Here is an 18,681-nt window from a genome sequence, read left to right on the forward strand (position 1 = left end):
TCTCTAGAGCTTTACCTACAGTGCCTAGCACGGAGGTTGTCAGGTGGAATGGCTAAGAAGGGATAAGTACATGCATAAAAAGTTATTTTCATCTTACAGCAATCTAATCCAACACTTAGAAAAAGGGGGCCTGCTCAGCAGAGAGAAGGGCCAAATTCACTCTTCGGGGTCCTGAATCATCTTTGTATAAACAAAGGCAAGAGCATAAAATATCTCAAGAACAAGGAAAATCAGATGTAAAGCAATACAGTATATGTATCTAACAGCACTATGGTTTTCAGCCAAAGTTGTAGCCTAAAAAGAGTAGTTTTCCAGAAGAAAGAATTTACACCTGACAAGACTCCCCATTTACTTCTATTACAAGTGATGGAGGACAAGAGTCACTCTGACACCACAGTGCAGTGTAACACTCCAGTGTAGTCTAATAACTCAGAACAATTTCGGAAGTCAAGCAAAAGCACCACTTGCAAGATATGGGACATGACTATCAAAACATCTCAAACAGAAATACCAACAACCTTAAAACAAACTGTTCTCCCTGGGACTGATCAATACACTGCACCAGTGGTTCTCAACTCAAGGCACCCCTCAGAAAATGCCAGGACTTAATTTTCACTTGGTTTTTTTACTCTTAAAAAACACTAGGGCAATTCTTCTGTTGCAAAGCAGGACAGAATGCTTTTAACATCAGATTCCTATTTGAAATCCCTGGATTTATCTTGTGAATCGTGTTTGAACACTTAACATTCATGGCACCTTGCGGCACTCTTGAAAGGATCTCATGCCACCCTAAGGTGCCATGGCACCTTGGTTAAGAATTACTCTACTACACCCTAATGGACAGCTTAACTTCAAGAAGAAAGTTTATATTCTAAGCAAAAGTCCTGAACAATTCAAGGAGTTATAGTAGCAACCAGAAAACCAGCATGGAGTAGAGCTTTTCACCCATAGGAACGACTTGCCCATGGTTTTTAAATGGCTTGATGAAAGAATATCTGATTTTGAGAAGAGCCACTAACAGTTCTCCATGGAAACCCACACTAAGTCTGGGACAAACACTCTACCAAAGTACGCTTGACCTGTCGATCCCCTGAACAGCACTGGTGGAGATTTCCCATTGAAGGAAATACGCAATTGCTCTTTTAAAGAGAAGGGGGAAAAAAGGAGTGGAGTGCTAAACAGAATGAAAAGGAGTTGCAATGCAAATCGGATGTAGTTAAATTAATGGAATATAAGATACACACTTTAGTATCAATGCAATACCCTAAGTATTAGGGGTATGCGAAGCAGGCCCTATTCGATTCAGATTTGGCCCGAATCAGGGACAGTGATTCGATTCATTGATTCGGATCACTGTCCCCGATTCAATTCACCTGAATCTGAATCTGAAGTTTCCATGCCGATTTGGAGAATCAGCGATTCAGACGAACACAGCTTTAAATGGTTTTTCTACATACCTTGAGGTACCAGGCGTGGCTCATGAACGCTGCAATGCTGGGGCGCATGGGGGGGGCCTCCACGTGCTTGGTGGTGAACCCAGAAGTGGACCAGAAGTATCTCTGGTCCGCTTCCAGGTCCACTGAGGAGCACACAGGGGAGCCTCCCTGTGCCACCCCGGCTTGGCGATTGGCCATGGGGGGACCCTGGATGCCCCCGCCCCCAGACCCAGGAGGCACCAGTCGCTGAGCCATGACGGGGGGACCCTCAGCGGACCAGGAAGTGCTTCTGGTCCACTTCCAGGTCTGCTGCTGAGCGCCCTGGGGGGGCCCCCATGCTCCTGTGGGACGCTCCATGCCCCCCCGCATCACAGCATTTGAAAGCCGCCTGCTACCTAGAGGTATGTAAACAAAACATTTAAAGTTATGTCTATGTCCAAATAGCTGAATCTTTCTGATATCTCCAAACTGATTCGGGGGGGTCCCAATTCGATTCAGAGAGATTAAAGGATCCTCTGATTCAATTCAGCCACCGAATCAGGTCGAATCTCTGCCAAATTGAATCAGGAACCAAAGCTTCACACAGCCCTACTAAGTATCAGCAAACACTTCAGCCTATTATACTATTAATTTAATTGGTAGGATTAAATTAACAACTGTTCACCCAGGCACCCCCGGGGAAGACCAGGACCAATGGATACAAACTCCTGGAAGGCCGCTTCAGGCTTAATACCAGGAAAAACTCCTTTGCAGTCAGGGTGTCCACACTGTGGAAGAAACTCCCTCCAGAGATGGTGCAATCACCTACCCTGGAGGTTATCAAAAGGAGACTAGACAGTCACCTCACTGGGGTCACCTAACCCCAGTTGTCTTCCTGCCTAGAACGGGGGGGCTGGACCCGATGATCTGCAAGGTCCCTTCCAGCCCCTCACACTCTATGAATCTATAAATAATATAATAACATTAAGGAAAAGTGCCAAAATTTTTGCACTGAGATTAAGAGCTGGGCTGCGATTTGCTGCTGTAACAACAAACGTTACAACTGGAAAGTACCATGTAGTTTGCTAAACATTACCTTGCATGCCTCACGTGAGATAGTAGCATCAATAAGTTAGCAAGGCGAGTTGTTTGCTGCTGTGAGGAGATCCCAGTTTTCGCAATAACCCACACCAAAGCATCGGTTACTACATTAAGTAAGTGATGGAGCTTCTGGCTGCTTTCAGGCTCTTCTGCTGATAGTGGAAACATACCTAAACAAAGAAGACAGAAAAGCACCGGCAGTCATGTCTTCCAATTGCAGCATCAATGGTCTTCTGAAGTAACTGTTCAATAGAACCAGGAAAAAATACATTTCCAAACCCACTAAAACCATGTTTTGCTGCTCCAATATATACCTACATGCTATTTAACTTTTGATTTTTTTATTCTGTGACCAGTTGTCATACATTTGCATACTGAATAAGCATCCCCCAATTGAAACCATTAATATTTGCAATATATGCCAAAGACACAGAGCCAGATTCTTGGTTTGATGGCTTGGGCTTATCCTAAGCTGTGGGAAGAGGCACAAGTAATATCACACCACTTCTGCATGCCCTAGTTTGGATCTTCTAAAGGGGTTACTCTGGTTTGAGTAAGAGCAACTTCATGATTACTCTAACCTGCCCTGGATATAAAAGTTGCTTCCCACCTCTGAAGCATGCCAGGCCCAGGAATAGGGAGCCAGGAGAAACTGGTATGTATCTGTATTTGGTGCTTTGCTGAAACAGATATTTATTGACTACTAGATGAGGCCCAGCCAACCCCAAATTGTGACATGTTAAAACAAATACAGAACTTGCAGAAAGACCAGGCAAGCAACTGATTGGGCACAGATAGGGTAAACGCACAGAGACGGATATTTAGTGAGGGACAGAGCTGTGAATGTTATAAGTGGAATATTGTAAGCGATTTACTAAGAGTGTCATTCTTTTCTCTTCTGGACACCCAGGTGTCTGGATTGATCATCCACATGGCATTCTTTGGATACACACATCCCCAAAAAATCACTTACACAGAAGATGACATTCTACAATGCCCACGTAGCCTTATGCACCTGGAGGGCAACACAGATGCCCAAGTCAATCGTCTGTTCTGGCTACAAAGTGAGTACATGCTCCTATGTCTCCCCCCGATGATGAATAGCAAGGCCACTCAGCTGGGAAGCTGGATGCCCTGGGTCCCACTCATCCAAGAACAGGTTTGAACTTAGGTCCCAATAACTTCTCAGCTCAGCACTCTAACCACCTCACCACTACCTGGTAGTCAGCCACTGCTTAGCCTGGTCTCTGGTACTGCTTTTGAAGCTCTTCCCCTGGGCAGCCAGGGAGGGAAGGCATGTAGGAGATATATGGGGCCAGGAAGAAGGGAGCAAGTAAGGCTGTGTGACTTCGAGGATTGTGCTGGCTTGGAAGGAAGAGAGCCCTAGCTATCACAAGCCCTTATCCATAGTTGGACAGATGCTTGTTCCCTGCCATCAATTTTTTTCCAAAGACTGTGTAAGCAGCTCAGCTTCCAAAGGAGCACTGGAGAAGGGTGTGAACAGCAGCTGCTTCTAACGTGGTGGTTAAAGGAAGCGAAAGAGGCCCTGGTCCAAACCTCCACTGGGTGAGGGGGCTCCTGGACCACCAGCATCCCAGGTGAATACAAGGCCACACATCTGTGCCCATTAGCTGTGGGGTTTTGACAGCTCAGTTTCTGAATGGCTAAGGATGCAACATGTCCAGAAGGAGCACAGGTAAAGGCTCTGGACACTAGGGCACACATTCACTTGGTGTGACTATGTAGCCAACAGTACATTTTTGTTGCAAAGAAAAGGTCATGTTTCAGGTCGCATACTGCTGTAGAATAGAAATATTACGTGCAAATCAAGGGAATTATTCTTGTACTCTATTTGGTACTTGTGAAGCCTCACCAAAAGTACCATGTCTAGTTTTGGGCCCTGTGCTTAAAACAAGATGTGGACAGTTTAGAAAAATTCCAGCAAAGAACAACAAAATTAATTCAAAGTCTTAGAAGCATGACTTATAAGGAAAAACTGACGGAGCTAGAATTATTTAGTCGGGTTGGGGTATTGTTGTAGCCGTGATGGTCCAAGAAATGTCAAGAGTCAAGGCAAGGCTTTTTTTGTGATATCTGGTGTAGGAACAACCGTATAGTTGGGACAGCTATCGGGCAAGCTTTCAGACTGCAGATGCCCTTCCTCAGGTCAGTGACCTTGGCTCTTGGATTATTTAGTTTGAAGAAGAGAAACCTAAGGGACGGAGATAGAATTGTCTGTGGTTGCAGGGGACAGGATAAGGAGCAGTGGGCTTTAAATTATAGCAAGGAAATTTAGGGTGGAAATTAGGAGGAGCTTTCTGAGGGTGGTCCAGCATTGGAACAGGTTACCTAATAATAGTGGGGATTCTCCATCCTTGGAAGTTTTTAAGAGCAGGTTAGACAGACACTTGTCTGGGATTATGTCATCAAGGCTGATTCTGTCCTGAGCCTGGGGCTGGACTAGATGATTGTACAGATATCCATCCAGGTGTGTAGGGCTGTGTCTCCATAATAGTAAGACACAGATTGGCATTCTGCATTTTTGGGAACTTACACAACCAAAAAATGGTCATATAGATGACTAAATCAGGATGTCTGGGCATGCAGAAAAAAATGGATTGCCACCCTGAAGCATTAATTATGGACACAAACTGTTAAAAAAATATTCTCTCTGCTGACATCAGATAACTATACCAATCGAAATGACTGAAAACACACTACAAGACACTCTGGAAAACTCAACTCAGACTGGAAATTTGAGAGACAGGTCAGATATTGGAATCTCTTGCTGAGCGCTCTTTTTATTTCCAGCATGGGAAAAAACCCCAAGATTTTATGTTAATGCCACCAGCATACACTGCTTGAATCCCAGCAAAATTATAATAAATACATACTAAAGGGCTTCCCAAAATTCCCAGCACTGTATATACATTGCTTTCAGAGATCAAGGACTAAAAGTACTATTGCTGTGGGCTCCTAAATCAATTAGACACTTTTTAAAAATCCCTGTTTAATTGCTTCTATGTTTAAAAAACAGGCACATGGTAACAGCCACCACCCACGAGAGATCAGCACAATGCGAACGCTGCAAAGTGATGGATAGACGTCGCCTAGGTTTGCCTGCAGGTGCAATGAAATAGCCTAGCAGTACATCAGAGATGTAGATACATATACATACATCAGTGATTTATAAGCCCCGTACATTAGAGCTCTGATTTAGGGGTAAGGACCACATTCTCTTTACAGGAATCATCTTTAAATGTTTGTGTAAATATGCAGCTCTCTAAAGTGGCCTTTTTCCCTACCTCCAGTCACCATATTACAACCCCACACCAGAGATGATTTACAAATTGAGTTTTAATTAAACTTACTTATCCAAACAAGCAAATAACTCTGCCTGAAGAGGCACCACTGCTATTCAGTCTCCCCACCGCCTTCCGGACTCTCCAACAATGCTACCCAGTTCCCGACTGCGTCCCCTTCAGAGGAATCCCAAATCCATCACTGAGAATGCACAGACAAATATGAGTCTGGCACTCCATTATGAACATGAAAAGACCTTTATGTACGTCTGGGCAGCTCTTTACCCATCTTGACAATCTTCTGCACCAGATTTAATCACAGAGATTAATGCAGCACGTTATTAAAGAAGGGCAAATCTCTGTTTTCGGTAAAAATCCTGGCATGCCACTTATTTCTAGACAGACTGCAGCTGGATGTGATTCTGAATTGTGCTGGGACTTGGACTGAAAACAGCAGATGTAAATAATATCAGATTTGTTTATGTAGACATTGCATGGGGGTTTCTGGCGAGAAGACCTACTCTGCAATGAAATTACAGTGGGCTGCGACTCACAAGGCAAGAACAACACTTGCTCATGCTTTGTAAGAGACCGCACACTGCAGATGCGATTCCCAAAGAGCACTTGGCAGACAAATCAGCTGAGTGCTTTGAATTGTTTCTGCTGATGAACTGAAATGAAAATGGCCACAAATTGTTAGAGAGGAGGTTCAGGCTGGACATCAGGAGACATTACTTTACCGCTAGGGCTGCCAGGCTCTGGAAGGGGCTCCCAAGGGAGGCGGCACTCTCTCCTACCTTGGGGGTCTTCAAGAGCAGGCTAGACAGATATTTGGCTGGGGTGATATGACCCTGGCCCCAGTTCCTGCCTGGGGCAGGGGGTCGGACCTGATTGTCTGTTCAGGTCCCTTCTGACCCTAAGCACTATAATACTATGACGTTATGAAAATAAAACACAGGACAGTCGCTCAGTCCAATCAGTTGCTTTACTGGCATCTAGGAAGACAAAGGGGCTTATTACACTGTGAATGCACCAGGATACATAATTCGTGGCAGAATTCCTTGCTGTTCCCCCAGCATCAAAAAAGCATACTCTTCGCCCATTGGTGGCCTATATACCCATGGACAAGGAGCCTTTAGACTTTCAAGCCCATTTGAGTCTGTGTAGCAGGGGCCTAGAATTTGCCAGAACCAACAAAAAGCCACTAAAAAAATGTTAGCAATGAAAACATTGTTCCTTTCACTCTATTTCAAGGATCTTTATATCTGGGGATATTTTTGCCATTTTTAGAAAAAAATTATTTGCCCACCCTATATAATCAGCACAACTTGACATATCTCAAAGGTAGATGTGCACTTACTGGAATTGAGAAGGATCATAGCTTTGACACACAGGTATTCCTTGTGCTGTAATTTCAGCTCTCGAAACCTCGACGTTGTGGCCAGGAGCATATCAAAGATTTCCAAAATTCCTTCTACGCATTTCCCCTCATCCCTACAGACACATTTAAAATATTACTGAAAATGATGTGCAATATTCAGCTTCCCCCCCTACAAAAGTATTATTTGATCCTAAGTTACATATGAATTTACATTCAGGCCATTTTGTAAGCAGCTCAAAACAACACGTAGCAAACTACAGTCTTTGACTAGTGATAAATCAGTACAGCTCTAATGAAGTCAGACTCTTATTTATGTCACACATATTTTAGACAACTGAGACATTTAAAAACCAGACAGCAGAGAAAGATGGCATAAACAGAGAAAACCTTTGAGAATTTCCAAATGAATATGACCAGAGAGAAATCAATTTAAAAGTTGCATCATACGTAATAGGTCACTTCTATTATGCAACTGATTTTTGCTAGTTCCTCAAGTGTTTACTTAAAACAGGTTTAACTAGGTGTTAAAATGGTCCCATTTCGTGAGATATTTTATCTACCAAGTTAACTGTCATGCTGGATAGCTAGTCTGAAGCGCTAGATTGTGGAAGTGGTGCAGGGAATACTAGGATCTCGAATCGGCTAGAATCATCTCTGAGTTCCTATTACCTCGTCATTTGATTTGCAGCTGCCAAAGATTCCCTCATAGCGTGGTCTTGTTCTTAGAAAGTGGCTGGTGTGTACTATATGAAAAGAGTGGACTTTCAAATCTGTGTTCTGAAAACATCACTTCTCAGAAGCAACTGGACCCAACCAAAAGCAGATTTTTCAGCAATCAAAAATACAGGAATGTGGAGTGCAGCACTTTTAGCTTGAGAATTTGCTTATGAAGATCCCTTTTTTTTTGGAAAACTTAATTACATCGGGGGGAGGCAACCTCCAGCACAGGTGTCACAAGTGGCACAGGCAGCCTCTGTGCAGCACTGGTAAATGCAAGAGGAGAGAGGCAGCACAGTGGCAGATAAGCCAGGGAACAGAAATCAGAGCATCACAACAGACAGAGAGCACAGGGCAAGAAGCAGAAAGCAGAGCAGAAGATTGGGTAAGGAAAAGGGCTCAGCGTGGCACACTGGGGATAATTGGTGGCATGCCTGCCAAAAAGGTTGACCCCCCCTGAATTATATTATTATTCTTATTAATGGCAAGTGCTACCACAGTAAAGCTTCAGTCATGTAGCAGAACCCCATTGTGTTAGCTAATGCAAACCCAGAATAAAATTATCATTCCTGCCTCACAGAGTTAATATCTAGGGAACAACAGGCCAGTAAAGACAAAAAAACCAGAAGGAAACTATGGGCAATACTTGGCAGCACAATGACCAGAGATCTCAGCACACCAGCTGCTAACTATTGCCAAGACTTCATGGCAAAGGAAAATTTTAGGATGGGGTCTGGAGAAGGACGAGCTAGCCCAGCTTGGAGAGAAGTGAACTTGCTCAACAAAGCATGTGTGAGAAAAAATGCATTGCTGCAGGGTCAGAATATCTTAATAAAAAACAGATCAGGAACTAAACATATCTTGTAAACATTTCTAAATGTATTGAATAATCTTGATGTCTGTTAACCCAGGATCTGCTCCCATTCACAGAGATGAGGGCATGTACCTAACGAGCCTTCTGTCTTTCAACTGTCCTCTAAGGATTTTCCTATAAGAACCCAACACACGCTACTTTTTCTCAGCGATGTCTTATTGTTACCTTGAACAACTTATACTCTAAGACTTCTGAAAGCTGAATTAGCTTCCTTTGCTATAGAAGCAATTTTGCCTTTTATCTATTTGCAGCATATGTGACAACACTTTACACTTGAGACAAGCATGTTGCTATCATGGACCTGAATTTTTGCTTTTTATTCATATGTCAACAAGCTTAAACATTTTAAAGCCAGCTTGGACAGTAGATCGCTATACTGACTTTTCACCTTTATGAAAAAGAACTCCAGTTTTGATCATGTCCTGCAGAAAAATGGTCATGCTACATTTCACAGATTTAGCTTGCTCTGCTAAGAAGATTCCTGAAAATAATATTTTCATTTGTAACAAATGAAAATTAACCTATAGGAAAAAATTCAGTTGTCCTTCTGTACATAGTCAGAAATTAATGTTTGGTTATGGATATAGATGAATAAGATAAGTGGAGCTTATGTGTTATGATTTGGTCAGATGTCTAGTTTTTCTGGGAGAATCAACTTAATGGCAAAAACTAACACACAGTGTTGAATTTAAAATGTTAAGTTATATGCTTTACATTTTGGGGTCTACAGATCTGGACAGTGATGACAAAAATTAAAATAAATCAATATTGGTAAATAGAATATGATTATTTATATGAATAGAACTAAAGGGGTTCAGAAGTTTCTAATTCACTTGAGAATATTCTTTATGTTTGGAATTCTTGACCCATTTTAGAGATTAGGGACCTCAAGACATTACCGTGATAACGTCATTTATTTCCTTTATTCCTTTATGTGATACAATAATAGCATCCCTGATGCCTACCCACTCATTTTCATCCATATGCTGAAAAGCAATGCAAGCTTAAAGATCAAATATATGCATGTATATAAATATATATATGTTTTTTCTCACCTGTCTAAAACAAGGTCTGGTGCAAAAATTAGTTTGCCGGGATGATCAATCGATCTCCACATCAGACCCACCATTAAAACTTCCATCCAACAACTCTCCAAGAGCCTCACTTGGTCATACAGACTAAGCTCTATGAAGCCTAAAACAATGAAACAGCATCAGATGTGTCCACCTATTCATTTCTCTACTTACAGAACAGCAAAGACATTAAAAAAGCAAAGAAAATATTTCAGATGTTTAAAAGAAAAAGCCACATGTGCATATACTGTGGAGAAAAACATTAGATTGAAGTGTTCTGTTCTGGAATCAAGGATGTAAATCTTGAACAGGAATAAGACATTCATGGGCATGTAACGAGACAAGTGAGGAACTAACACAACCATCATAAAGGACCAATCCAATGGTCACAACCATGTTTAGGCCGAAGTTCTCAAACCCTGGTGCCTACCACTAGCAAAGAGCTTCCATTTCAGATGAGGTAGGGTTCCAATTCTTCAGACACCACATAATGGGGTATTGACTATACAGGCAGTTTATCCCTAGCCCTCTTCAGACAGCTGTGTTGTGACCTGAAACATGAGATTTCTGTATCCACCCAAAATTGTTGCTCTCTTGCCTAAAGCACTAGAGAATGTTCTCACGATAGACAGAGCAAGGAGCAAATGGTCTCAAGTTGCAGCAAGAGACGTTGAGGTTGGATATTAGGAAAACTTTGTTACTAGGAGGGTGGTGAAGCACTGGAACAGGTGACCTAGGCTCAGTACAGACAGTCAAAAAGCCCAAGGCTAAATCAATGCAGTCTTTGCAGGTTAGTCTAAACTGCACAGATTAAATTGAGACACAAGTGAGCAGACATTTACCTTTGATTCAGGAAATGCAGCCACATGCCTGCAGTGGCTCAGACCAGAAGCCAGGGGCTGCTAGAACACAGCTCTCTGGCATGTAGCCAGCATGGGATGTGTGTTCACTTCCTCTTCCTGCTGCCCTCAAGGTCTCTGGGATTTGTGGTTCCCAATCACATCATCAGGACTCTGCAGGGTTGCTCATCACTTCCTCTTCCTACTTCCAGGTACCTCTGGGATTTGTAGTCCACATTCGCAGCCAGCAGTAAGTTTGAGCAGGAGAAGAGGCATTTAACCCCCTCCCTGGCCCCAGACTCAAGTCAGGGTTTGCCGGGGGGGAATTCCCACCCCTCCCAGACTTGGCTGCATCCCCCCCGGGCTTGCTCCCCCCACCCTTTGTCAGCCAACCCTCACTGCTCCATTTAGGGAGCAGAGGTGTGGGACCAACACTTCTTTGCTGGAGTAGACAGCCCAGCCCAGCCCAGGGCTGCAAAGCATGCTGGGGTGCTGGGAGATTGTGATTTAACTTGAACCTGGAAGGGGTTTCGGACAGAAGTTTCATAAGCCAGTTTGACCCAAATCAGTTGAGTCTGATACTACATTCAACCAGGTTTATCTTAAACCAGTTTCAGCCACCTTGAAACTGATTTATGTGCACTGAGCTTCTGTTCTGTTACAGATTTAAACTAGTTTCTGATCACTTAAACTGGTTTATGTGTAACTTCTGTCCCTAGCCATAGAGAGGTGATGGAATCTCTGACTTTGGAGATTTTTAAGGCCTGGCTAAACAAAGTCCTGGCTGGAATGATCTAGCTGGGGATGGTCTTGCTTTAAGCAGAAAGTTGGACTAGATGACCTCCTGGGTCACTTCCAACCCTAATGTTCTGATTCATTAAAACATCCAATTAATTTTAAAATTTGACTGAGTAAAAGCACATGAATGAGCCCCTATGATGTGTGTCAGGGTATAAACTTACCTTCAAGTAGCTGATGCTCTACAACTAGCTGTGTACACATTCTTAACTGTGGTACATAAAAAGGTAGCTTCCCCCTCAATGAAAGTGGAAACAACTGCCTCTCATTTACCATGCAGTAAGTTACAGTGGAGGAGCTTTAACCCTGACTTTACTCACAGTAATTTGTTCATATAACCATACCCTAAGCTACTGGACTCTATGTCTAGGATGAGTTTCATAGATCAAGGCACACTGCATAAAAGATCATTTCTTTCTAACCATTTTAAAATTTGTTGACTTTCAATTTCAAAATACTCCCTTCTTGTATTAAGAAAAAGGACAAGCAAGAGCACTGAATTTTCCCCCCCTGCATATTCTCTGATTCAACTGCCACATAATTGCCATGGAAGTCACTATAGGATTCATCACTTGCTGCATGGTTGTGCTCAAGACCCTGAGCTTTCACTGTTTGTAAAGTATCTTTCTAGACCTTGTTGCTTGAAATAAAATCATGGAAATGTCATCCTGGCTAGGAACAGAAGTTACACACAAACTGGCCTAAGTGATCAGAAACTATTTTAAACCTGTAACAGAACAGAAGTTCAGTGTGCATAAACCAGTGTCTAAATGGCCAAAACTGGTTTAAGGTAAACCTGGTTGAATGTAGTATCAGACTTAATGGATTTAGGTCAAACCAGGTTATGGAACTTCTGGCCCAGACACCTTCTTGGTTCAAGTTAAATCAGTCCCCCAGCACCCCAGGATGCTTTGCAGCTGTGGTACTGTCTGCTCAAGCAGAGCAGGGTTGGCCCTGCCCCTCTGCTCTCTAGCTAGAGCAGTGAGGATTGGCTGACAAAAGGGATGGGGGTGGGAAACCAGGCTGGGGATGCAACCTGGTCTGCCTGGCAGAGGTGGAGCAGCCTCTGCCAGACTTTTCCTCCACTGGAGTGGTGGAGGAGGGGGCATGGGTCAGCAAGCTCAAGCAGAGGGAATGGAGGGGGATTTTAACCCCCTCCATGGCCCAGAAGACCCCCAGCCCACATCTGCATGCGGGGAAGGGAGGGCTGCCACACTTAGATTCATAATCTTTAGGGGCTGGAAGGGACCTCCCTAGATCGAGTCCAGCTATTGAGTCCAGCCCATAGGCAGGAAGTCTGCAGGGGTCAAATGATCCCAGCAAAATAAGCATCCAGGCACCTTTTGAAGGAGTCCAGAGTAGGTGCTTGCACCACCTCTGAGGGAGTCTCTTCCAGACCCTGGACAGTTGGACTGTAAAGAAGATTTCCTTATGTCCAGTCTAAATCAGTCTTCCAGGAGTTTGTGGCCGTTAGACCGTCTTATCCCTTGGGGAGCTCTGGTGAACAACAGTTCTCCCAGATCCTGGTGCATGCCTCTTATATACTTACAGGTTGCCACCAAGTCCCTCCTGAGCCTTCTCTTCTCCAGGCTGAAGAGTCCCATGACCCTCAGCCTCTCCTCATAAGGGCTGCTCTCTTGACCTTTCATCATGCGGATGACTCTCAAGATTATCCACATCCCTCCTGAAGTGGGAGACCCAAAACTGGATGCAGTACTCCAGCTGCGGCCTCACTAAGGCCAAGTAAAGCAGGAGGATGACATCTCCTGTCCTTGCCACCCCACTCCCTGTTCCAGTGGAGAGCAGGGGGCGAGGCCATGCCCCGGCCAGGACCAGCAGGGTAAGCAGGGAAAGGGGATTTAATTCCACACACCCCCTCTCCCACCAGCACAGGACCCTACCCAGGGTCTGCCTGGCTTTTCCCCCTGCTCGAATGGTAGGGGGCATGGCCAGACGCCAGCCTGAGGCAAAGGGGGAAAGGGAGAGGGATTATACCTCCCCCTCCCCTCTCCCACTGGCACAAGATCCCAGCTGGGGTCTGATCCCATGCCAGTGGGAGAGGGGAGTGGGGGTTAATCCCTCTCCCGCCCCACCCTTCACCTCAGGCCTGCATTTGGCCTGAGCGGCGAGCAGGGGGGAAAAGCCAGGCAGACCCTGGCTGGGGTCCGAGCCAGTGGGAGGGGGAGGAAGTGGGGTTTAATCTCCCTCCTTACCCCTCACTTTGTCTCATACTGCCTCCCTAGGGGCTGGTATCTGGCCATGCCCCCCACTGCTCGGGGATAAGCCTGGCAAGGGCTGCTTCCCCCCTCCCCCTCCAGGCATACCCTGGCTGGGTACTGTGCAGGCCAGGGTGGGGGTTTAAACCCCTCCCCGATCATACTCAGCGGGGCCTGGCCATGCCCCCCACTCAGTTCAGCATCCCTCCAACCTTTTGGCCACTGCTGAAGGGAAAGGAGGGCTGCTCTACCACCCCCTGGCTTCTAGCTTGAGCTGCAGCAGGCATGTAGCTGCATTTCAGGAATCAAAACCAATTCGCTTGCAAATTGGTTCAATCTACACAGGTTAGACTAACCTGCAAAACTGAATCAATTCAGACTTTTTAAATGTCTATACTTAGCCCCTGAGTCTGCTCAGAGTCAATGTTTCAGGTTATCAGAAGTATAACCTCCTCCATTTTGCTTAATGGAGCATTAACACTGAAATTTAGGACATTTTTAAGCCTGTTGATGTCTCAAAAACAATTGGCTGCTGTGCTTATCCCAAATCACTTCCCATGCAAAAATTTCCAGTTGCCCATGGCCACCAAAACCAACAGGGTCACGTTCTGGCCTTATCTACAAAATAAGTGTTGTTAATACAAAAAAATACATCTTGAACAGTAGGGCTGTGCGAGGCTTCGGACAGAGCTTTGGATCCGGAGAAGCTTCAAATGCTTCAGGGTTGAAAGCAGCATGTCCGGGTCAAAGCCCTAGCCTCTTTTGGCTTCCTGAAGCAGTTCGGAGCCACCTCGGAGATCCGGCCATAGGGTATAATGAGGAAACAATAAAATATCTATTACTTTATTGTTTTTTGTCCAATTTAGATTAAATTTTCAGGGGTGGTAGACTGCAGAGAGGATGAAGCCTACCCAGTTTCAAGAAGATTGGTGCAGGGGTTTGGGAGGAACAGCACCCCAAATTCTTGAAAGCAAAACTCATGTCACATCTAGGTGTTACAACATAACAGGGTAAAAACTGCAGGGGTGGTAGCTCTTATGGAGGCCACAAAGTCTGCCAAGTTTCAAGAAGATCGGTGTAGGGGCTTGGGGGGAACTGCCTCTCAAGCTGTGGACAAGCAAAACTGGTGCCATGGGTGCTGTGGGACTGACTGTGTCTGTCCTGGGGCGGGAGGGGAGACACTGCTGCAGGCCTGGCTGCTATGCTGCTGTGTTCCCAGTTACCGATCAATCAATCATGATTCACTCAGGGACCAGCTCAATACACAGGGCCTAGCTACTACATAATGACTTAACGAGCAACAATTAGCACCTACAAAACCAAGCTAAGGAGTGGAAAGTCTCAATACAGACAATCAACTGCCCCAAGACAGACACAGTCTTGGCATGAGTTTTTGCCTGTCAGCAGCTAGGGGTGCAGGGCCCCAGAACCACCCCCTGCACCCATCTCCTCCACAGCGGGCAGGCGTCCTGGCCACAGCAGGGGCCACCATCCCTGCAGCTTTCACCCTGCTGCGCCTTAACACAGTATCACCCATGGCACGAGTTTTGCTTGTCTGCAGCTTGAGGGGCAGTTCCCCCGCCAAAACCTCTGCACCAATCTCCTTGACACTTGGCAGGCTTTGTGACCTCAGTAAGAGCTCCCACCCCTGCAGTTTTCACCCCCCTGACGTGTGACACACAGCCGTGACATGAGTTTGGCTTTCAAGAATTTGGGGTACAGTTCCCCCCAAAACGCCAGAACCGATATTCTTGAAACTTGGCAGGTTTCATGTTCTCAGCAAAGGCTACCATCTCTGCAAGTTTCATCCAAATTGGACAAAAAACAACAAAGTTATTCATATTTAATTGATTCCCCATTATACCCTATGGCCAGATCTCCAAGGTGGCTCCGAAGCTTCGGCCGGATCAAGGCGGAAACTGGGCCTGGAGCTCCGGATCGGATCGCAGCCATCTGAAGTGGCCGGATCCAAAGCCGGATCAGATCACTGCCAACTCACACAGGCCTATTGAACAGCACTTGTTGTAAAAGCATAAGATAAATCCAACATCAACCTAAACAGCAGTGGTTCCTGTATGGATTGTATCATTCATTCCATATTCAATTCAAAAAATAATTCAATTCTTAATTTGATGCTAGCACAGAATTTCAACCACCGTGTCAGAGAATCCAGATCCAATTGTCCAAGTACACAGGACCTTATGGATACTGTTCAATATTTTGTATGGCTGTCATGTGTCTTCTCTAAACCAAGAGATTTAGATGAGCCAAGAGTAGAAAAGACAAACTATTCTAGCGGATGGGTGCCATAGCAAACTGTGCAGTAAGAACTTTTGTCATAGCAAGTATGACTCTTGTATGAGACTTGTCATGGCAATACTCCCTAAAATAAAGCTACAATATTAATAAGATTAAAAATATTGTAGTGTCAATGCTACATCCTCACTTGCAATACTGCCTTCAGTTCTGGTCACCTTGTCTCAAAAGGAACGTGACAGAAATACAGGAGATTCAGAAATGGATGACAATATAAGAGGCATCCTTGGAAACTGTTAAAGCCCAAATGACAGTAGAAATGACTGCACCTGCTTTCTGATAAGTTAAACTACCTACCTTAAAAAATATTCAGCTTTTAAAGTAAAACTCAATCAAGATTTCTGAGAGGCTAAACTGAGAACTTTATTTTAACTCAATCATGTCAGACTAACCTAATATCTTTCTATGATAGGATAACTGTCTTAGATAAGGGTAGTACAGTGGAATGAACCTCTCTTGAGGCATTTGGTACTCTGTCTCACAGGACATGTAAGGTGGAGAAGATGGGGATTAATGCTAGAACTGCAGGAGCTGACAGGGAGACAATAAGTTATCCTGAAAGCATGGAGAAAAGTTACTTGGGGTGTTCCTCAGGGATCAGCTATGAGCCCACTCTCTTTTAAATACCTACATTAGTGACCTACATTGGTGCATGCAGCAGGACTGCAGTAATGATTATTCCTTATAAATACAATCAGTTGTACATACTAAGGAAAGAGAAAAACTAAGTTAAAGAAAAATGCTGGTACATGGTCAAATAGGGATAAATGAGTTAGGAAAAATGCTAGACCACACTGGGTACTGAGTGAAAGGAAGCCAGCCACAAGATGCTAAATGCACAGTAGCCTAATACTACTGCACAGTAGCACTGTTTCTGATGTGACACACTACTGTGCAGTAGTATTAGGCTACTGCGCATTTAGCATCTTGTGTAGACACATCCTCTGTGGCAAAATAAGCCTGGATGATAACTTGAAAACTGAAAGGGATTCCTTATCCAGCTGCCCAAGAGAAAGGATCTAACCTTTTAGCCTGGACCAAAGGCCTCCACCATTTAAAAAACAAAAAGCCCTATAAAAAGTAGAAAAAAATTAGAATATTACAAGAGGAAAAAAAGGTATTTTTCTAGCATTTCTCCTTTTTAGAGGCTGTGCTCATTTGTCCTATTATGCATCACTTTCTTGTTTAGGAAAAAATATTAAAAAAAAAAAAAAGACTTAATCAAAAGAAGGAATAAGAAGCACTTAGGAACCAAACCTTGTACATGAAGAACTGTTAAAAACTCAGCTTTGAAAATCAGGCTGCTTATTTAAACAACTGAAGATAGACAGTTAAAAGCCTAACTTTAGGCGTCTATTTTTGAAAATGCTGACCTTCTACATCCTGAAGTCTAGCTACCATGATTACTTTGTTTCTTTTAAACCAGTACTATAGCAGAGGTTAATTACTACATTATATGGATGCTGGAACTCACTATTCAGAATGTATCTGTTTTTATGTCACTACTTCCATTCTGTGACCCTTCTATTTTCTACATTGTTCTAAAACAAATGTCTAATGTTGTTCTGTGTAACACAAGGTAATTAGAAAAAAAAAAACCACACAAGATTGTGATGATGGTTCTAGGATCTGTATGATGGCTTCTAATTGTCTTAATAGCTGTTTCTTCCAACATTTGGACTATTACCAAAAAAAGATTTGATTTGTAAAGCTGTCTCAAAATAAATTCAATACCGGGGAGCAAAAACCAAACCCAAAGCAAATGTCAACAAAAAAAAATAAAGCAGTGCTCTGCAGATTTCTGTTTCATTTTAAAGATTAAAGCCAGATTTTGGAATCTTGAAGTGTGAACACAGGGCCTGCTCTATACGTTACATCTATTATGCAATTACCTGGTTAACTGCACAATCAATTTAGACTGGCTACATGTGCAAAATTAACCATGGTGCCAAAAAAAGGTCCAACCAGGTATTGCTGGGAAATATGTAATAATTTTATAGCTGGTTTCTAGATTTAGCATACACAAGAAGCCTGTGCCCCTGTGGCTGGAAGCCCATCAGTTGATCGAAACTCCCAGCTTGGGGGGGCACGTGCTCCCCCAAGCCTGGGAGCTCCCAGCTCATGCTGGCTCCCAGTCACAGGAGCATGTGTCCTCCGCCCAGGTGGGAACGCCATCAACCTACAGGACTCCCAGCTGCGGGACCACCCTACGCACCAACACAGCTGGGATCTTCCAGGTACAAGGTGCATGGGGAACCCCTGTGGATGGGAGCCCTGTCAGCTGAGGGCGCTCCCTGCAGTGGAAACTTGCTTCTTGTCAGTGCATGGGGAGCCTGGGATAAGGTTCCCCCTGCACCAGCTATAAGATGTAATGGGATCTGACTGATGATCCCACAATCACACATCCTGCCATGAACGTGTGGCATGGCAGGAGACATGTTTGCATGGATCACATATTCAATCCCATTGCACCTCTACCTAAATGTGTAGGGGGCCCTAAGCTAAAACAAAATCTTTGAAATTCTCTACAGCGGAGTATTAAAAAACAATTTGAGGTCAATCAAAAGTGTTTCATTTTGATCGTCTTTTTTTATTTTGTATTTGTACTATAAATCACTAAATAACAGTTCTGAAGTAACAAATGGCAAG

At 44.0% G+C, this 18,681-nt stretch overlaps 1 protein-coding gene across 3 annotated transcripts in view; it reads right to left on the reverse strand.

The window, feature by feature from the left end:
* Nucleotides 1-18,681, reverse strand: part of ESR2 (estrogen receptor 2) — a 71,301-nt gene that overhangs the window by 4,110 nt on the left and 48,510 nt on the right. For 2 of the 3 annotated variants that reach the window (XM_025197962.1, XM_014517454.2), the window contains exons 6-8: nucleotides 9,846-9,984; nucleotides 7,179-7,312; nucleotides 2,512-2,686 (exon numbers count right to left, since the gene is read on the reverse strand). In XM_025197962.1, coding sequence (XP_025053747.1) covers nucleotides 2,512-2,686; nucleotides 7,179-7,312; nucleotides 9,846-9,984 — 448 coding nt within the window. Of the gene's footprint in view, nucleotides 1-2,507; nucleotides 2,687-7,178; nucleotides 7,313-9,845; nucleotides 9,985-18,681 lie in introns of those variants that run through there. The other variant, XM_025197963.1, reaches the window with a different exon arrangement.

Source organism: Alligator sinensis, unplaced genomic scaffold, assembly GCF_000455745.1.
Source record: "Alligator sinensis unplaced genomic scaffold, ASM45574v1 scaffold13_1, whole genome shotgun sequence".
NCBI lineage: Eukaryota > Metazoa > Chordata > Crocodylia > Alligatoridae > Alligator > Alligator sinensis.